Source organism: Micrasema longulum, unplaced genomic scaffold (assembly GCF_059751315.1).
Source record: "Micrasema longulum isolate JH-2025_06_02 unplaced genomic scaffold, ASM5975131v1 h1tg000988l, whole genome shotgun sequence".
NCBI lineage: Eukaryota > Metazoa > Arthropoda > Insecta > Trichoptera > Brachycentridae > Micrasema > Micrasema longulum.
This window is the reverse complement of record NW_028278177.1, coordinates 513,239-535,920: the sequence shown is the minus strand read 5'-3', so window position 1 is coordinate 535,920 and position 22,682 is coordinate 513,239. Positions and strand designations below refer to the sequence as shown.

The 22,682-nt window shown below is 32.0% G+C and overlaps 1 protein-coding gene and 1 long non-coding RNA gene across 3 annotated transcripts; both read right to left on the bottom strand.

The window, feature by feature from the left end:
- Positions 1–381: 381 nt before the first annotated feature.
- LOC148277728 (uncharacterized) lies at positions 382–8,782 on the bottom strand. The gene is made up of 5 exons (XM_088232505.1): positions 8,625–8,782; positions 8,140–8,265; positions 5,115–5,267; positions 2,774–2,927; positions 382–546 (listed from the first exon to the last, which is right to left on the bottom strand). Exons 2-5 carry the CDS (start codon positions 8,218–8,220, stop codon positions 461–463), a joined length of 474 nt encoding a protein of 157 aa, XP_088088631.1. The 5' UTR covers positions 8,221–8,265; positions 8,625–8,782; the 3' UTR covers positions 382–460.
- Positions 8,783–10,204: 1,422 nt separating this feature from the next.
- Positions 10,205–19,570, bottom strand: LOC148277727 (uncharacterized). Of its 2 annotated transcripts, none has more exons than XR_015823383.1 (4): positions 19,502–19,555; positions 16,003–16,124; positions 13,704–13,838; positions 10,205–10,506 (listed from the first exon to the last, which is right to left on the bottom strand). It is a non-coding gene; the product is annotated as an uncharacterized LOC148277727 (long non-coding RNA). The 2 variants fall into 2 exon arrangements; XR_015823382.1 differs by lacking the exon at positions 10,205–10,506 and adding an exon at positions 13,234–13,374 and having other exon boundaries at positions 19,502–19,570.
- Between the last annotated feature and the right edge of the window lie 3,112 nt (positions 19,571–22,682).

Here is a 22,682-nt window from a genome sequence, read left to right as displayed (position 1 = left end):
ACCTACCCAAAACTTGAAGGGGGGGGGTCGGTAGTGTATCTTCGTAATCGCTCGGGAGAATTTATCTTCAACTATACTGTCATGGTAAAGGCATGGGGTCCTAAAATTCCCATTATAATCGCGGCCCTAAGGCTAAATAAATGTTGTTGAACATCGCTGGAAGAAGTGCGTACAAATTAGGGAAACTAATGCAAAAAATAAGATACCAAATCTTTTTTTCATCCACTTCGAAATATATCGATCAACCCTAATATTCTCCTCAAGCATTTACTCTCAAAACTCAGAATAAAGTGTTTAGAGCATTGGTAAGTTACCAGAATTTGCCCCTATGGAGGGTACGATTCTAAGGGGTGTATAAAATAAATAAATAATCAATAACTGTAGTTGTTTATTAATTGATATATTAAATAGGTACAAATCTAGTTTTGGGAATTAAGGGACTATTTTACTCTTTTCTCTCTCAAAAAATAATACTTGTATCGCCACCATCTCGTTTTATTTTCAAATAAAAACTATAGACAACAACCCACGAGTACACATATGCCCCTGAAATTAAATAAAAAATATTGAAAACCTAACATTACAAAATCATTTCCTAAGATAATTATCATAGGAATACGTTTTTCATACCCAGGGACGTATAATAAATGGACACGTTATTCTAATACACACTTCATCTAAAATAGAGCAAATATAGCATTGCCCTCGACAATTTGAAAAAAAGAAAATAGCAATCACGACACATGCAACCATTCATGTAAAAAAAAAATCCTTAGGTAATATTTATTTCTGTGTTACTTTTTACCAAATACGTATTTATTTCAATGTGCTTAAAAATGTAGCTAATCATTATAATTATTCGTTTAGTCAACGGACTATCCAGGCCCCTGTTGTATATGTTTTTCACACGAATAATGAAAAAGGTCAATTTTTTGCATGATTAAAAAAAAAAAAATTAAAAAAAAAAATTTTTTTTAACTTTTACGGATTACATTCGTTTGACAATTTTTTTTTTTCTTTTTAAATTACCATTCTATTGTTAATGATAATATTTTTAACATCTTTTGGAAAGGTTGTCTGAGTCTTTTGTTTAGTTTTGTCTGGTAGTTTATTGTATACTTTCAGTCCCTGGTTTATTAGTCTCGACTCTCCTTGTTTCGTTTTAGAATGTTGTACTCGTATGTTGAATTTCTTTCAGTATCTTCCTTTTTATAACTCTCATCTGCTGATTCGGGGTGTTTGCTTACTTTGTATTTTGTCGCATTTTAGAATTAATGTTACTGTTAAAAACACGAATCGAAAATTCTGCAGTTGTCAAAATTTTCTTGCGATATGTATTTGCGACCCCTTTTGTTGCCAATATTCATCTTTTTAGGTGATCCCGTGTAAGTTGAATTCGTTCAGACGTTTCGGCTACCATTGCAGGAGCTATTTTAATATATAAAAAGAAAAAAATATGTGTTTGAGTACTAGTAATTTGTACCGTGTCGCAGCCAGCAGTAGATACATTCCGTGCTTAGTGCCAGGAACCATGTTTTATGAACCACGAATACGTATTTTTTTTGGAATTCAGTTTAAACAATATGGAAATATTTTTTTACATTTTTAAAGGTCTATAAAATACTGCACAGTAAAAAAATTTTTTTTTGCTTATTTTTAGTACCATAAAAAATACTTTTAAATTTGTAATTTTGAATTCCCTCAAAAACGGTGATTCTATTGGCCACGCCTCTAATACGTCACGATTCATGTTTATTTGTTCCTGCCATTGAAATTTGGGTAGAACAATTTCACGAATTTCGACGTCACAACAACCAAGGCCAAACACGTCGCGTTTTTCTACAAACGTATTTTTATTGAATTTCTTTTTTACATTTATGTATGAAAACATTGCTCCATAATATCCATACTGATTTTGAAAATACAATTAATTATTCTAAATCCATTTGATATATTTTTATCGGTATTCGTAGTACATGAAATTTCCCTATTAGCTGAAACGAGAACGAGAAAACGGTTTTTGGCACGAGAAAACGGTTTTTCTCGTGTATTTTTTATGTAAATACACGAGATAACACGGCCACGAGAGCGTTTGGAATACCAGCCCTGGCTATAAAGTACCGTTAATTTTTATGACCATTATATATCATATTAAAAAATTACCTGTTTGAATTCGACTTTTGTCTCCGATGTACACTTAGTCGAAAATATCTCCAAATCGAACGTGCATCATTTGAGTTTTTACAATTAGTTTAAAAGGAATACAAATAAATGTAATCAATTTCTGCAGTTATGTATATTATTTATTTTAATTTTATGAAGAGGTTTTAATGTTGCTTTTGTTAGACCAAAAAATGATTTTTCTTTTTATGGGGAAAAATGTTTGAGTGGACTAGGTTTGCTATAAAGACTAAAAAATAATAAATGGTCAAGTTTGAACTTGTTTTGAACCGCATTTCACATTCATATGTTTACTCCTCCCCGTATTCCTACCCATGCCCATGCTCATCTATAGTGTTCAGTTTTTCAGCCACAGCGTAACGAACAACATTATTTTTAATTTATATTATTTACGTAGCGTAGGCATAGCGTAGCGTCGCGTTTTTCACGATAAAGTTCCGTTAGGGAATGAAGGCAAGGAAGACTTAAAATTTAGACCCACAAACTTAAATACAATTTTCTTCACCATTGTGACGTGCCTTTTTAATTTATTTTACATTATTGGGAATACCTACATTAATTATAACAATAAGATATCAAATGATATTCTTACCTCCATGTACTATCATAAGGAGCACAAAAGTTAAGGCTTCTATAAAAGCTCCAAAAAGGCACATTTTTACAAAAATCACAATATACGTCGTTAATATTAGTATCACATAAGCCATAAAGATAATTATCCAAGTAAAAATGACTTGAGATTTGTTCTGAAAAATAAAAATAAATCATAATATTGGGTAACAAGAACAACTAACCGTCATGCCGGCCGTTTCCCAGTAAGGGTAGCCAGAGAGGATATAACGCCATATCACTATGTCTTTGCATACAGGTCTCGCTTCCTCTACGTTCATAAATCTGTAGGATTCGCCCGTGCCCGCTGTCATATGACCTACTACCGCCTTAAGTACAGTGCGAAAACTAAATCATATATTTCGTGTAGGTAAACAATTGATTATCAAAACATTAAAAAAACTTATAACAAATCGCTGACAACTCAGGGATTTTAATATCATGTTGCTGGGAGTCAGGAAAATCAAAAGTACACGACCCCACTAGGAAGTAAAATGAATACTGGACAATGCCAATATATGAGCAGTAGAATCCTTAGTTGTTACTTGATCGAATATTCATACAGTCAGTTACAACATGTAGTTCAGTGCTGTCACTCAAGTAAAACATTCACGAAGTTACTCCCTCTGTGACACTCTTTATACAACATGTTTTATTCCGTCAACCTCCGACTGGATAGGAGCTCTCATGCATCCTCAAGCATAATTCCTGCACATTTTTGCATGTGCGCGCTATTATTATTTTGTTTAATATACCATCTCCGAGAATTTGTTGGATTTGGTCAAACCAAGTCTTTCTCGGTCTTTATCGATTTTTGCATCCATCAGCATTCGCATCTTAAATCTTTTCAGTCGCTCATTTGCTCTATATGGCAAAACCAACGCAGAACTCTAATCTTGATTTTTTTCTATAATGCTTATCTTGGCCTTACATAATGAACGGATCACGACATTTGTGTACCTATTGTACATAATAGCAGATTAAGGCTCGGAAGCTACGTTTGAAAGTACAACTCCCGATTTTGCCAAGTTTCCTCTTAGTTTTGCTGAAAGAAAAATTAGAAGCAGGACTCTGCAACTCTGGAACGAACGTTATTTGAACGAAACCACAGAACAGATAACTTAAATATTATTTCATTCTTTTTTGATGCCTTTGATTTCAGGAAAAAACAACGTGTGAGCTTCGAGCTAACACACATCTTTACGGGCTATGGCGGGTTTATGAGCTACCTGCACCATTTTAAACTTTGCTAGATCAGCTGCTGTCCATGTGATGATGAAACCCCTTAAGGTAAATTATTATATCCATCCAACCTTAAAGGCCCCATCTTGCCCTTGCTTTTCCTATGTCTAAATTGGCCGTTTTGCAGGAAAGCAAAAACAAAAACGTTAAATGTTCATTGACTTAATGCCCAGTATTTTTCAATTCCCTTGAAACAAAGTATATTATTTATGTATCATTATTTTTTACTACAGATATATATATATGTTTTGTACTTGTGGGAGATATGATAAGCGGCGATAGCGGGGTGGTCCGCTGTCATTGGGGTGAATATAAAAATATTTGAGCGAGTGACCGTAGATTGCCTTGCAATCGCTTCCTGCTGTGCTGCCTGCGGGTGCGATACCCTACCGATACTACACCATACATATACAAATTGCATCTGTCTTGGTAAGGGTTTACCTACATAGATAGATGCAACAAAAAACTAAAATTGGGAAATATACATGGTACTTTTGTCGGTCTCATGGTGTAGTGATCAGCGTATTAGCCTACTATGCAAGAGGTCTCGGGTTCGAATCCCGACATGGTTGTCATGAAATATATATTTAAAAAGGGTGCTTTTACGCTGGAATATTTCATAGGCCCTGAACTGGCACCTGAAACGTAAGACTAATCATTTTACCTTCATGTAACAAAAATGATGATACGCTGCGATTTACCAATGGAGTGCCCTATCCACCATTAGGTGCGGAAAGGAAATGACGATGCATGGCACAGTATACGCTACTATTAGGGATTATACATAAACATATGTTTAATGTACACATTGTATTAATATGACGAGTATTTGTGCAATGTAATGTGTTTTTTTTCTTCTTAAAATGCCTAATAAAGATTATTATTATTCTTTTTATTATAATAATTGATTTCAAAGAGTACTCGCAGAATATCCCACTCAAAAAATTGTAGATATACGTAAGTGTTTTCCTAAGAGAAAGAAAAAAAGAGGTTAAACTACATTCATAACTTAGTATGGGTAATTTTTGACATACGGCAGTGTACTTTGGGGGTGCAGTATTGTCATATTGAAATTTGCATACCAGTTTTGCTCCAATCAGCAATGCTATTCCAAGAATGAGACCAGTGATAGAGAAGACAATTCCCACAGCAGAAAAGCTAAACAGATCATCGTTATCATCATTTTTCTGGAGTAAAAAGGAAATCGAGAACAGCGTCGTAATACATCCATACAACTGGAAACACAGAAACACCACCATTACACATACCACAAACACATCCACATCCACATCCACATCCGGGTTCGATAATATCAAAATGTTTATATAAATAAATATCAAAATGACCATCATCAAAAGTAACATTGTTTAAATTATCTCCTTAATTAAAAAAAATGTTGCTTTACAGATATTGCCGGCGCAACATTATGAATAACTAATACAGCGCAATTTTTATAATACAACTCAATGGCGTTTTTCAAATACATAAATATTGATTTTAATTTGTATTATGGATAACTTATATATAACCGATAAACTGAGACCCGTAGGGCTGATTTAATAAGACCAAGACGAAAGAGGATAGATTCATTAAGACCAAAGGCCCGAATTTAGCATGTTACAGTCGCTAACAACGGACCGTTATTATTTTTAATTACAGAATTGTCAATATTTTATATTATTTTTATTTATTATAGATACGGTCTAAGCCAATTACATCAGTTACATGAAGAAACATGTATACAAGAAACTGAATAAAAAGAATATAAAACTATGTAGCTAAGACAAACAAGGGCAATACAATAATGGCATACAATATGTACATAAAAACTATAAACATATAAGACTTTGAGCTAAATCATGGCAATCTTTCTTTATCCTACACTGTTTTAGTGGCGAAGATATTTTAAAAGAGCCAGAAAATCTATCTCAAAGAATTTCAAATCGTGTGACGAATTGACTGATCTACACATTTTGGACATTTATTTATTTTTATTTGACACTTTATATACATATACAATAAATATACATATAAGGGCGGGCATATTGCCTTAAGGCAATTTCTTCCTACCTACCCAAACCGTTCAGTTTGAGAAAATTATAAATACATGGACATATTGAATCTTACAATTTTATACAAAAATTAAAAGCAAAGATTAACAAAAATAAATATAAATATAAAAAAAATAACACTATACTAGACATTGGGCATAAAAACAAAAGGTTTAATAAATTGCAGATTTTTCCTTCTGGTGACATGGTTGGGAACATGAAAAGAATTTGATTGCAACAGAGGTTTTATGATATTAAATTTCAGTCGCTAAGTAAAAGTAGTTTCGGTAGCATTATTTTAAGAAACAGATTATTCTTTATTACATTCAGATTACTCTGAAGAACAAAAAATAAATAGTGAGGCCCAAAGGGGCCATATTTCTAGAAATATTTCTAGAAGCATCTAGATGCTCGAGAATCTAAACAACCGAGGACCGAAGGGCCGACAAAACGAGGTCCGAAGGGCCGAATTCATGTAACAGTCGACGATATTCGGCGATAGCCGACTGCCGCCTGTTAGTAGTTAATATATATTTATTGCAAGCTTTTTTAATTTTCAGTATGATAAGTAAGTAATCCATTCCATTTCCTGTTTCTTATGCCATTTCGGTGCAAAAAATCGAATCGATTGGTCAATCCGTTGGGACGTGAAGGATACACAAACGAATACACTTTTGCATTTATAATATTAGTTTAGACAAATGTAAGTTTTGTGTGGCTTTCGTACCATTATTTTGAGTAACAAATTCTTCTTTATATAATTTAGATCGCTCGAAACAACTAAAAATAAATTGTGAGGCCCATAGGGACGATATTTTTAGGTGCTCGAGATCCTAATCAACTAAAGCCCAGGTGGGCAATTTTTTAAAGCTTGTAGCAGTCAGTGATGGCCGACTATTTCCTGCGAGTCATGATTATTCTTAAATAAATCCATGCTGTGAAAGTTCGCTGTAAATAAAAATTTGACCTGTAATAAACGAAAGAAAACAAACACGAAGAGGAGAGTTATTTTTTTAATCTTTTGGGGGAACTAGCGTAGTAAATTCAGGACTGTAAAACTTTCAATTGAACCAGAGGTAATAAAAAAAAGTGTGGAAGTTATTTCAAGACGATCTTGCAGAGATAGAGGATATTTTTTTTAACATATTTAAATAAAACCTTAAAAGAAGAACCTATTCCTCAGTTAATATGGAAAAAACATTTACAAATGTCTATATCGGAGAACAATACAAAACTCCGTAAGTTATGTCCCCTTTCTGTTACAAACAATCTCCATCCATGTTCCGTCCCGTGTCACTAGAAGCAATAATATTTTGCATGTTAAATCATTCAAATCTAACTATGGCTTTAATTCCCCAATGTTCAGAATATGTAGAATAATAAACCCTTCCGTTGACTTGGAGTTTTTTGGGGTGGACCTTCTTGCATTTTGCCTATCTCTTGCTAGTGTCAAGAAGAGTGTGGGGGATGCCATGGCCAAACTGAGCTACTGTAAGACTATTTATCTATTACTTCGTTCCAATTTACTGTCTTTATTTTCTGTCTTTAGCTTAAGTATTATTTTCTATACGTACGAAATCTTTTTGTTCTAATAACTTGTATGTAAACTGTACTATTGGCTTAGGCCGTTAGTAAATAAATAAATATTTGAAGATTTAAAGTCAAGTTTCAAACGGTATATAACACATTTATGACCTGGGGTTACGTGGTGTATTTTTATGTTTTGAAATTTATAACAGACTATGCGACCTTACGACCACAATTCGCGATCGGTTGTCCGCCAATCGAACAATGTACAACGGATGTCGTTTACTGGGTTTCCTTGTGTTTTTTTTAATAGCCTTTTTGCTCCTAGTCGGATAAGAAATTGACGCTTTTCTTTTTGTAGACATCTCGGCAGGGTTTAAAATGCTGGGACTGCTATCGCCACGCTTGGCGCAGGCGGAAAATAAATAGCGGCTTGTGGTCGTAAAGTCGAACCGTCGTAAATCGACTACATCGTCTCTCTTAAGACCTCTCATCGTTGCAAATTAGTTTTACAAATAGTATTTCTTACCGTTAGTAAAATACCGAAAGTGATTGTACCAATTCTTAAATCACAACATCCAAAGCAACTCGCGTCAATTGTCGAAATCATTTTCTAGTTTATATTGCCTGCGTTGTATCTGATTTTATCGAAAAACTGAAATAAAAAAAACAGTGCATATATTTAATAAAGGAAAACCCGTAATGATTAAAGGTATTTAATATGTCTTTGGTCAAGATATTCTGGGCTATACGAATATTTTATCATCCAATTTGGTTCCTTTATCAGACCAGCAAAGATACTTCTTGGATACAAGACATTTACAGTGCTATTGATCTGTTATTAGCTGAATCCAGTGGCCACTTCTGGGAGGGATACCCATTGGAAATTATAAATTCAATGGTCAAAAAGTAATTTCATAGCACGATTTCTTGTTTAACAAAAAAACATGAAAAAAACATAAAATATTAAATAAATTAATAAACATATAATATCTAAGTTTGCCATTTACTCACATAAAAAATTATAATATTATATAAACTAAAATTTTACGTTTCTTGATAACAATAAATAATCAAAATAGCATAGAATTATACGGCTATGCAATAAAGCTTAGCGCATAAAGCTTGCTTTCGCCATTTAGGTATCGACTAATATTTCATTGACGTTATTAAAAGATGCCAAATATACACAGTTTGAATTCGGAAAAAAAAACTTCAGGTGGTTGTATAAGTACTTTTGAAAAGCGAAGGTCTTTATATTTTTCTATGAAATATATTTTCACAATATTATAAAAATACGTGGAAAATACAATTAAATGAAGTATTTACAAATTCACATAGTGTTTAAATTGGTCCGTGACCAGTTTTAAAATACTTTAGTGTGAAAACACCCTTAAAAATAAATATTTCACATCAACCATGTCGGGAATCGAACCCGAGACTCGACGATTTCAAATCACATTTCAATCAATCTCAAATCAAATTACCTTTATCGAGACACGCTTTATTTTATTTTATTCAAAAAAAAATTGCACCACAACAGGCCAGGAGGCCCAATTACAATAGTGAATTACATCACGGAAGACCCAGGCTTGAGCAAAATCACATTTGATTTTTGTGCTCTCACCGGGAACCGAACTCTGAACCTTCCGTGTGTGAGTCAAGACTTCATTTACTTTACAAATACAGTGGCCTATGCACCACCAGGTGCGGATAAAGATTTGATGATAATGCTCATGTATGTACATACAAATAAAACGAAGTTTCTGTGCATAATTTGTGTTTATTTATTTAATTTTGCTCCATGAATTCTCAAAGCTTTTAGAGAATGTTGCAAGACTGATTATTGATCATATTTCTTACCTTAATATGATAAATGATTGAGATGCGCTACAAATGCAGTGACCTTTGCTAATTTGATATGAATAATCCCTTGTGTCCATTCCAATGGTGATAGTAAATAGTTGTAATTATTATAACTGAGAATCATTGAACTTTTACGTTCAAATACGGTTTAATCATTGTTTGCTTTTTATCTGCCTCCTAAGACTTCCGACAACCACGAACACGTAAAAGAATATCACTGAAAATAAAAAAAATATACATATAATTGTGATTCAACAGAGATGGAGACCTTTTTACAGAAAGTAATACAAAAGTCTAGGTATTTACAGGACTTTACCAAGTATTGACAAGTGATCAATGAACACATTGTGTGAGATTCACCATTCTCTGCCTGAGTTTAAAAATCCATCAATTTGTTTCGATTCTCTATTTCTTTATTTTTGAGAAGTGAAACAGCTGAAACCTTTATTTATGTTGGTGATTCTACATGTTTTTTTCACCTAGAAGGAAAAGCCAGGAAACGCCTAAATTTTTAGGTAACTTTATAAATAGCAAGAGATGGACAAATTTAAGAAATATGAATGTTCAACCATGGGTTGAACGGTAAATTTATTGTCATGCCCAAGGACATTAAAAACTATGTTCATGCTGTGCTATGTGGAAATTGTTCACTCAAGCGAACTGCCACTGTCAAAGACCTGGGTCTGGGAGTAATGTTTGAAGCTAAACTGAAATTCCATACTTCATAGACGGTGTCTGTGATGATGGGCCCAAAATGTTGGGATTTGTTCTCCGAACAGCTGGGGTGTTCTTGAGTACTCGCGTTTTTATGCTTCTTTATGACTGACTCATTGGTGCCAAGCAAACTTGTGTGTGGATGTCTGATCTGGACACCCCCCGGGTTGAAGTGCTCTGTTATGCTGGAGATGGTTCAGAAGACGTTTCTGAGATATCTTCACTTAAGAGAGCATGGATGCTATGCGTGGTTGTACCAGTCAGATTTCATACTGGGAATAGCCGTAACGAGCTGTGATTTATTTTTTAAGGTAATCTACAAAAAATGATTATTAATTTGTACCTATCTAAATATTTAAGTTGTTCCTTTATCCTTCCTCTATCCTTCCCATCCCCTCTCCTTTCTTTATAGTATAGTTATATATAATATTATAATAATATTTTTGTCATTAATTTTGTATAAAATTGCAAGATTCAATATGTCCATGTAATGTAATTTTCTGAAACTGAACAGTTTGGGTAGGTAGGAAGAAATTGCCTTAAGTCAATATGCCCGCCCTTATATGCGTATAAATTTTATTTGTATATAAAGTGTTAAATAAATAAAATAAATACCTACATAAAAGTACATAATATGTAAGTAATATAAATTGTATATGACTATTTTTTCTGTGGTTCTGTGAAAATTGACTGAATCATGTGTGCTTAACTATGCGACATACGTAGCTTTATTCTATACTATTTTAATACAATACTTGTACACAATTTTATAAAAGATACCACATTTACAGTAAGCAAATATTTGCATTATGATTAAAATGTCAATACTGAGCACTGGCTGATTTCTTTTAAAATGAATAATATCAAAAACGGTCACTGCTAACGCCACATGTCCTATGTGATACATAATAATTTCAACGGTATCCTACATATAAAAAAAATAGTTCTTTGGAAAAAATGTTTAAAATACGAGTTTCCAAATAGACAATCTTCAAATAATATTTGTAATCTGCAAGCTTGTTTTAGTACTAAAAAACTTGACTGGGTTAAATATGTAAAATATAGTGTACTTTTTTGGATGAAGGAATAAACTGAGGTAATCGGATAGTTTTATCGTTCACTGAGAGCGGGCTGGGCGCTAGGCACGCTTCATGGATATGTTTTTGTAGGAAAATATAAATAGTGGTGGTGATTTATAACAAATAACATTATCTTGTTTTACTTTCCCATAAACATGGTCACAATAAAATATTATTATCGAAAGTCAAATATAATGGTAAGCTGTGAATAATCGCTTAGTTGGACGAATCGCCTCTGGGTAATAGATACTTGGTTTTAGTAGTTTGATGAAAAGAAGAAATGCGAATTTGCCAAAGTATTGCTACGCGGCATTACAATAAACTTTAGTGAAATGTTTAATATTTTTCCATATGTTCCAAATGACTACCTTAAACATTAGCGACGCAAGCTATTTTGAGTTCCAGCTTGCAGGACCAGCTAGAATGATAATTCCAGTAGGAAGAACAATGTCTTTGCTTAACCATGTCACTTTGGATATAGACATCGTTCATGTTACTGATGGATGTTCGAAAATCTGTAATACCACTTTTTACTTTATATATTTACAAAAAACATTTTTTATTTGATAATATTTGGTTCCATTAACACTTTGAACAACTCACCCAAAGGTTAACATATCAAGAAACGCTTTTTCAATAAAGTATTATATATGCAGTTGGCCGCTTTTGATACTGTTTTTAGCGTTTGGCCATCTTTGATACTGAGGGCCTCAAATATACACAAACATTATGAATTTAAGGGGATGATCGAGGAATGTGGAGGGGTCGGAAGAAAAGAGCTTTCCTGGCTTCGAAACATCCGAGCGTGAACCAGGATTAAAACAGTGAAGGAGCTGTTTCGCACTGCTCAGGATAGGGATTCTCTCGAGTGGTCGTCAACGTCGGGGGGACCCGACATGACACGTGCAGAAAAATAACAATTTATCGAAGTTTTCACACTTTTTTTTATGTTTAGCACTGTTTTTTTTTGTTTCGTGTGTGTACGAGTATATACAAAAGTGATTTTTATTTTGTTTTTTTAATATTTTGTTGGAGGCATAATGTGTAAGTCGTTTTTTTTTAATAGTTATAAAAATAAGCCATGTAAACGCCTAGACTGTCACATTCCGTTCTTTTAAAAAGATTCTTCATCTCTATTGGAAATATTTCCGTACCTTAAAGCTGAAAGGCTGAAAGTCATATTTTTTTGCAAAATTGAGGTATGAATGTCATTTCGTTCATATATTCAGGTTTTATTAATGATAAAAATATTGGAGTCCTACCTTACCACTACTGAAAAAACTTGTTCTAAAACACCAGTAGTGTAGTAATAATACTCATTTTTTCAATAAAAATCAAAGGTTTGCTGGTATTAAAGAAGTGGATACCGAATAAATTCCACAATTTTAATAACAAACAACCTCTGACGCAGCGAGGAATTTTGCGCAAGATTAAGTCTTTTTATTTTATTTTATTTTACTTTGTTTTTTCACATAATCTTTACTTTCTACAGTTTTATTTCTATAGATATCATGTCATTCAATTTATATTTACCTGTTATTTTCATTAATAATTATTGTTTTAATTAATGGCATGTAATTCAATGTTTCTGCCTAAAGAAAGTTTTATAAATACACAAGCGGATCCGACAGACGTTGTCCTGCCCGAACGTTAGCTTGCCTGCTATTAGCTGGTTGAACAAAAAATGTTTTCGTAATTAATTACACACGTTATTTATTTTGGACTTTTTAAAGCTATTTATACATTCGTAATACGGAATTTGTTTTTTTTGTTTTATCTCCACGTACCTATAAATCCAAAAAAACAGCAATAAATTGTGTTTTTACTTCGAGAGACACATTTGAAACCGTTTTACAACTTCAAACCGCTCTCCTGAAAAAATTACCAAATGTGACTTCCAGCTTTAAGATACAGATTTGTTCTTTTTGAATTTGATAAAATACTCTCTTACCTGTATGCATTAATGCCAAGACAATAAAAAATAAAGCCCTTGACAAATCACCAAAGAAACACAAAAATAAAAAAATTATGACCATCAACGCATCGAATAAAATAGCGACAAACATAATACAAACGATCCAAATCATAATGCAGATTGTATTTTCCTAAAAAATAAATAAACGTATCAATATATCACATATTTAAGCTTTATAATCATATAAATACACATTTAGTTTAATTCTACTATTATTTTTAATTTTCACCGGTGAGAGACATCATCAGACCGGTCAGTCAGTCTGACATGTCGGTCACGATGACCTCGTAGGAGACCTCTTGAAAAACAGGCCATAAGGCCCACACCAAAAAGAAAAAGCAGATCAATCCTGTTATTCATCATCAACATCTTCATTTTATCCTAATACATGAAGGATTGTGTGTGTAGTGTATGTGTAAGAGTGAAAACGAACATTTTGTATAAGGAAAATGCACTAACCTTGATAACTCCACACAGCAAAGTCACTCCAAGAGCGAAAAAGATCAGGCTAAGAAAAAGTATCACTATGGGTACCAAATAGTCTTCACTATCGTATCGAAAGACTGAATATATAGCGGAATTAACTGTCAACACCTGAAAACAATACAATTTTAGCATTATCTCATAGTTATAATAATTCAATATTACCCAGTCACACCATACACTCGCACCACGCACTCACAATTGAGAACCGTTTTAACAAAGCCAAATATCTACGAAATGTAAATTTTTCAGTAGAAAGTTTTTTTATGTTAAAAATAAAGCTATTACGATTTTGAATAAAATAAAAATTACCTTTTATAGATATATAAAATCCTTACACATGCACTTAAAATCAAAAATGTAGAATCAGTAAAATTATTTATAAAAATGTTCTAAATTCACGAATTTTCACAAAAAAGAAATATCTTCATATTTTTGTGATAGGAATGTATTAATAATTGATTTATGTTGGGAATTAAATAAGTTTACTTTTGCATGAAATAATTTTTAACTGATTTATTGTAAAGTTATATGTCTACTGACATATCTATGTAAATATACACATTTAGGTATTTACCGCCTATATATTTTTTACATACATAATAGCACAAATAAAGTGATAACAAAATATATTAAAAATAATATTATATTATTATTATTATTATACTTCTTTTTTTTGGCTTCTTTTTTTTTTCTTTTTAAAAAACTTAACACCCCAAAAAATACGATGGTATTTCGCTTTGTGAAAACTCTATCTGTGTAGTGTAGTTATTTCGTTTTGTAAAAATTTACGATATTTGAACCGTTACAACTTCGCATATATATAGTTTTGTTACAGTTTTATTTCACCAATCGATAAAGCTCACATGGAAGAACCCATTTCCATAATAAAACGCATTTGTTTTTTTTGTAGAAATTTCACTTTGTAAAAACGGTCCTCAATTCGTATGCTCATACCCTAACCATTTTATAAAAATACGAATCGACAATGCTTTGAGTATGTCCAAATGTTCGTAGACAGGCTGGATTGATAGGGATTGAGTCAGCTCGACGTGATAAAGGTATCAGCTCTTTTACCTCACAAAAATCAACATTAAAAGCATCCAGCACATACCCGAATCCGTTTTAAAGACTGAATGTCTTTCTTCGGATTCACTCATACAAGCAAGAATTTTTTTTTAAATCTGAATTAATTATAATTCTTCCTCTACAAACCAAATTCAGTAAGGAAAAACGTGAACAAATATTTACATTTACAACTTTCAATGTCCCTTCCACTGTCACTCTTATACCACCCCACTTTACGTGTGTAAAGTGGCCACTTAAACCAGCCAGTGACAAGCCCTGTGATAAGTCCTGTGAATGCCTAGACTTCCATATTCCCTTCACGATTTATTTTCCTCTGTTGCAACAAATTTTCTCTTTCCCAAGACTAGTAAGCATCGATCTTAGTTTATTATCATATATGGGTATATTCGTTAATCTCTAGTTATATTTTTTTATTCTTTATTTTAAAACCAAAATGATATAAATCACTCCTTTTATTTTGTTCCTTAGTTAATACAATTTTGACATTTGGCAGTAAGCCTGTCATCTGTCATAGTGCAAAAATAGCATAAAAACTTGAATAAACAAACACCCTAAAGACCTCGGCTCACAGGGCGAGAATTAACTTACGGTGACCCGTCGCAATAGATCTACTCAGACTTCCAAATTACAACAGAGATGGAGAACATTTTTAAAAAGGGAATATGGAAGTCCAGGTATTTACAAGGCTTATGACCTGCCATCGGCTACTTCAAGTGGCAACTTTACACACTGTTCAACATTCACCATTCTGCTTATGTTGAAACATCCACATTTCCTCATATTTTTCATCTGTTGATTTTTGAGGGGTAAAAGAGCTGAAACCTTTATCCCGTCAAGGCGTCTCAATTCCTATCATTTCAGCCTGTCGACAAACATTTGGACATACTGAAAGCATTTTTAATTTGTATTTTCATCAAATGGACTAGATATGAGTATGTTTATTTATTTTATTTATTCATTTATCTAACATATTTTTTTTTCTTTTCTATGTGAACACCTCACTGGGAATAACCTCTGTCGCCACTTTACACACTGTTTAACATTCCCCATTTTGCCCATTTTTAAACATCCATGTCGCAGTGATTTCAGGAGCTTGTTTAACACTAATCCTCATCAATAAAAACAATATTTAAAATGTGTGTACTTAGAGACGCTAGTTTAGACTAGTTTCAGATTTTTTTCTTACCGTCTGTATCCATCCAATCACGATTGTACCAACCCTCACGTCACAACAGCCGAAGAAGCATTCCTCCATAGAATATGATATCATCGTATGTAATCAAGAGACTCGATGCGTTAAAATATTTTCTATAACAGAAAATAATATGATATTTACCCTAAAGTTAAAATGCGCAATTAATACACTGATAAAGTGATGTATAGAAAATATCTACTTAGGATCAATAATAACAGTATAGACGACACACCTAATGAAATCAAACGCCCTATACTCATGGCAAATAAATGCTTCTTTGGTTTAAAAAGACATCTCGCAGCTCGAGAGTTGTTGAGAAAAACTTCATCAAATCATCATCTTCAAAATATTACGCCCTGTACTCCTACATATGTTTATGAATACTAGGTATTGAGTAAAAAAGATAGAGATATTTTTTTGGACCACAATGGGGCAGCGCCGCGATTATAAACGCTATCTTCATCGGTACATTTTTTTTTCCATTATAAAACAATGATTAAAAATAAAATTAATGTCACCTCATCCGTGCCGAGGACACTTAACAATATAATTTTTCTTAAATATTATAAAACGCACAATAAAAGAACAATAACATAAAACAAACCATACATTTGTTGAGCAGTTGATTCAATACTGGTTTGGACGAACGAGACAATCCATTTTTCTTCTACCCAGCACCATTTTCAATTTTTATAGCCTTTTTAAACATTTTCTTATTACTAATTGTTTTAATGAACAGTAAAAGTAGGTAATTGATTTGAATTGCATAATACTCAAAATCTCTTTGTCCCAAAGTGGTATTAGTTTGTATTTGTACATGTTGTATTTGTGTTGAGGATCTAGTAATTTTAATATTTGATGTGTTGTATTCGGGTTATGTCTTTCGTTTGAGTAAGAATAATTTTTAAATCTGTAAGCGAGTGTTGTTTTAGCCTATAATTGCTTTGATGTCATAAGTTGTGATTTGTGGAATATTTCTTCAGTAGATGTCTGTATCGGGACTCTGAGTATTATTTTAATTATGGATTTTTGTGCAACAAATACACTATTTAAAACTGTCACTCACACCACCCCATCCGATTATACCGTACTCCAAAATGAATTGGCACAATTCAAAATAAATATTAAAAAGTTTTTTTTTTTTTTTTTAAATAAAAGAAATATTTGCGTTCTTATGATTTACCCAAACATTTAATTTTGAGGGTCATTTTCAACGAGTTGTAAATAACTCACTATTAGAAAATGGGAATTAAGTTGGGGTAGAGTAGGATTCGAACCACGGACCTTTGGTCCGTGAGTCCGAGACACTAGCCACAGGACCACAACCCGATCTTATTTTATTTATTATATTTCGAATTGTTTTGAATATATACGTTAGTCTTTTAAGTTTATTTTTAATATTTCCAATCTGCTGTTTCCACTTTAAATTTAAATCAATAATTACTTCAAAGTACTTGACATTATCTGCCCTATCCAATATTGGACAATTACAATGAGCACTATGAGGATAATTATTATTATGTATTTTGGTGTTTAGACAAGCATTTTGTGAATAGTTTTAGTACTGATTTAAAATAGAATGAAGTAAGTTTTCGATTTATTAAGAGTTAAATAATTAGTATCTAGCCATGCATATACTACATTGAGATATTTTTCGGCTTTCTCATATGTTCCTTTCCGTGTCTTTTCTTTGAATATAAACTAACATCTATACATAGAATTAAGAATAGTCCAGAAACCGCATACACGCATCAAACAGAAGGCGACTAAACTACTCTTAAAAGAGTAGTTTTACGTTTTGACCCATTAGTTTCTTTGTAGACGTCGCTCAGTACGCAATTCCCGATTCAAATTCAATTATGCCATGTTGTGTCATTTTAAAGTGTGGAAATACTGCTGGGGTCTTAAAGAAACAGGATGGGATCACATTTCACGTGTAATTAGCAAATGCATGAGTAAGTAGCAAATGCATTGCTTAAAAATGAATTATTTTTCCATCTGTCAGATTGTCGAAAAAAACAAATGGACGTTTCGTTAGTTTTGTCAGGGTAGTATTTTTTTTTACCCTACTTTGCTTTTCTAATGAGAGAACTAATGAAAATTGAACCTCGGATTAAACAACGCCGTGGTGGACATTTGACCGACATTATCAAATATTATTTGAAATTATATAAAAATATCCGTTTTATGTAAAATAAAATTTGTTTTATATTTTAAGTTCAAAGTTCATTAATTAAATTACTCTTATTCAATGGCGCTTTACTTATCTACTATGTTGTGTCAATCAATGTTTCCGCGTGCACAATACAGTTTTAGAGAAATTAACAAATTGCTTTTTTTTTACCTTACATTTGTATTCTGATTATATTTTTTCCCATTTGGCAACTTACGCGGTGATTTCATAAATGCGCGCGGCGAAAGTGGGGCAAAGTGGGGGGATTTTCGGACACAGTCCGATGTATTAAAATATGATTCTATGCTCCTTCTGGACTATTGTTATTTCAATGAATCTATATTTATTTACGAAAATGTTAAAATTTTTATGAAAATTAAAAATATCTTCATCGGGAACCTGTACCTATAATTGAACACGTTTCAAAAAAAATGCAAACGTGTTCCATTTTTCATACAGAAAACCTAATTTTACTGTGCCAATTTGAACTTCCCGTGTGAATACGAACCCAAGAGGATTAATTACAGCGGCGAACTCCAACACAGAGCACCAAGGCTTGATAAAAATCGCATTCATTGTTGTGGTCTCTCCGGTAATCGAATCCGGAACCGTGCGAGGTTGATGCGAGCGAAGACGCTCTAAGACGAGCTAAGAAGCTATTACGCCACGGATTTTGCAAATAATAATACAAATATCTTTATATAAAGTTTATATTTGAAGCACTTACTTTGTGGTTATTCATTATAATAAAATAAATAAAACAACTTTGTTTTTAACCACTAATTTTTTTTTCACCGACTGGTTTCAAAGCAAACAAGCTTCTTCATCAAGGTTTACGTAACTAATGAATTGATTCCTTTTTATTTTATTTCTATCATGTTCACTAAATACTACACGTGGACCCAATAATTCAAGTGTTTTTTTCTTACACGGGTGGTAATCTGATATCATTATTTTCAGTTATTTCATTATTTCATTTTGTTATCATTATTGTAAGAAAAAACCACTTGATTTATTGGGTCCACGTGTAGTATTTAGTGAACATGATAGAAATAAAATAAAAAGAAATCAATTCATTAGTTACGTAAACCTTGACAAAAAGCTTTGAAACCGGTCGGTGAAAAATAAAAATTAGTGGTTAAAAACAAAGTTGTTTTATTTATTTTATTACATATATCTTTAAATTACTTACGGTAGTGACCGGTTTAAATCCGTTGTTTTTTATGCATAATTTATCAAGATTATAAAGCGATTTTGTTTAACAAGTTTCAAAGAGTTATTAATAAAAAAAACATTGAAATCTAATATAATGCTTACCTTAATTGACATATGTAAGCCTTTGACAGTTATGCATATGCCCATGAAAAAATAAATATTAAAAATAAATCAATTAATAAAAGTCAACGAGACAAAAATATGTTTAAAAATATAAAAATACAACTTATATTAGTCAGCGTCTATCACTGACAAAACAGAAATGTCAACAGAACGTAAATTATTTAAGATTGATTTTGTTTCGTTCATTTTTATTGATTTGAATTGTCTTAGAATTTATTTATAAACAAATCAATATGTACTTACTCATATAATAAAATCTGAAAAAAGTATTTAAATTTACAACAGAGATGAAGAACTCTTTGGGGAGGGGAATATAGAAGACTAGGCATTCACAGAGCTTATGACCTGTCATTAGTTGGTTTAAGTAGCCACTTTACACACTGTTTAACATTCACTTTTCTGCCTATATTTGAACATTTAAATTCCTTCGATTCTTCCATCTGTTAACATTTGTAAAAAAAGAGCTGAAACCTTTATTGTTGCGGGTGAGATTCACATGATTGAATTATTTCGCCCACAGACTAGGCAACGCATCTTCTCTGAAGAGTCTTTCATCTCTGTTGTATTATGTTAATATTAACAGCTCCCTAGAGGGTTGAATCCAGTCCATGTCGACAAAATTTTGGACAAACCCTAGACATTGTTTATTTATTTATGCTTTATTAAGTTAGTTCATAACATCTTAAGAACTAATATAAACTTTTGATAACATTACAATTTTTTAATCAAAATTTCTCAAAAAAAATATTTTTTAAATTTATTTTTAATATTTCGATCTTTTCTATCTATTTTATTTCTTCAAGTAACTCATTGTACAGCTTCAATCCCTTGTACAATGAGTTTTGATATTCAGTTTTTCTTCTCATTGGTAATCTTATCTTTTATTTACCCCTCGTTTCATATGTATGACATTGTTGGTTAAATTTTATTTTGTTTTTATTTTATTCATCCCCTTAATTATTTTATGTACAAAAATTGCTACATTACATTTAATTTGCTGCTTTACTGTGAGCAAGCCAATTTTTCGTGCATTATTTCTACATTAGAATAGATATTTCTTTTGAATATTTCTCCTCATCGCCTTATTTTGAAGAACATGTATATTTTTAATTTCTCCTTCATTACATAAAAAAAGAATGAAAGAACAGTAATTTATGTGTGGACATATGATTGTTTTATATACAAAAACACTACTTTTTATATCTATTGCATTTCGTAATCTTCCCATAAATGAGTTTTTTTTAATTACATATTGAGAATGTGTTTTGAAATTCAAATATCTATCCAAGTAAGCCCCGAGATACTTCGTCCACAAAATTTATATTTAAATTATCAGTATTCATATTGTATCCCGGGGGTATAATTTTTCTCCCAATTTTCATATATTTTGTTTTTGAGATTTTGAATTTTAATTTATTCACCACTAACCATTTTGATATATTTCCTAAATCGTAATTAATACTATTTTTCACTGTATCAAAATTATCTCCTGATATGTAAACTAGTGCATCATCCGCAAAAAGTTGGATTTCACAATATTTTAGAGATTGACCGATGTCATTTATGTATATGATAAATAACATGGGCCCTAGCACTGAGCCTTGGGGTACTCCTAAACTATTTTCTATAGGATCTGAAAAATATTTTTAATTTTTGTTGATAAATCTGGAAAAAAATTTCGCCTTCAAGCCCTACAAATTGGTTTGACGAGTATTGTAAATAATAATACATTTCAACCCTTTTTTATGCGTTTCATTTTAAATTTGTCAATTGAAAAAAAAAGTATTGCTGCTGGGAGCTGAAACAGCCCCAATAGCCCGGAGCCGGTTGCTCAAATGTGCTCCTCATAATCAACTCAGGTGGTGAGCCCGGAAGTAGACAGGGGCGAATCATTAAGATAAGTGATCATGCACAGCTTACCATTTATTACCGACTTTCGATAATATTGTTTTATTGTAAATATGTTTATGCGAAAAAAAAAAGATAAAATTGTTATTTTTATAAATCACTACCACCGTTTATAACTCCATACAAAAAATATCTCTGAGGTGCGCCTAGCGCCCAGCCCGTTCTCAGTGAAGGATGAAACTTGCCGATTACCTCAGCTTATTCTTTCATACAAAAAAGTACACAATATTTTACGTCTTTGACCAAAGTCAGTTTTTTTAGTACTAAAAGAAGCTTGCAGATTACAAATATTATTTGAAGATTCTCTAGTTGGAAACTAGTATTTCGAACATTATTTCCGAAGGACGATTTTTCTATGATAGTATACCGTTGACATATTTTGACACATAGGACATGTGGCGTTCGCAGTGGCCGTTTTTGGCAATTTTCATTTTAAAAGAAATCGGCCAGTGCTCAGTGTTGACAGTTTTTGCTGAATGTCATTGTGGTATTTGTTAATAAACTAATGTTGAATAAAGCTGCGTATATCGCGAAGTTAATAATAATTGTTGTTTGAGTCAATTTCCACAGCACCACAGAAAAATTATATTTCTTATATATTATGTACTTGTAGGTACAAATGAATGGTCACTTTATTCATAAATGCGATTTTCAAAAATGTATTTAATGTCATTTAATATTATCTTAGTATTACTAAAAATCCAGTAAAAAGAAATAAATGTGAAGAATTTTTTCGGAATGTAAAGAAAGAATCTAATTAGGATCCATTAAAAGCGAATATCGTTTGTAAACAATCAAAAACAAACTTTTTTTTAAACACAAAAAGCAACTTACTTCCTTTTTTGTATATGCATTCTCGTCGAGTGCAACCCTGGTAGATCGATGAATTAAACATATAAGCTCCTTGCTTCTTTTTTACACATTAGATTGAAGATTGTAATATCTAGGAACACGCACAGCGCAAATATCTATATTTCTCTGAAAACCGCACGTAAATCGGTTAAGCCGTTTAGGAAGAGTTGAGTGACATCACACGTACAGAGGAATTATATATACAAAGATTATATATTTTATTTAGTTTTCTAGGACTTTAAAACATTTATTTACAATTTGTTTGATCCCCAGGAGATATTAGCAAAGAGATAAGTGAAATACAATATTTTTTCGAACTTATCAAACATAATAAAAATACATACTTTTAATAGATACCAGTTGTAAAAATACCTTATATCAATTTTTAAAATATTTTTTT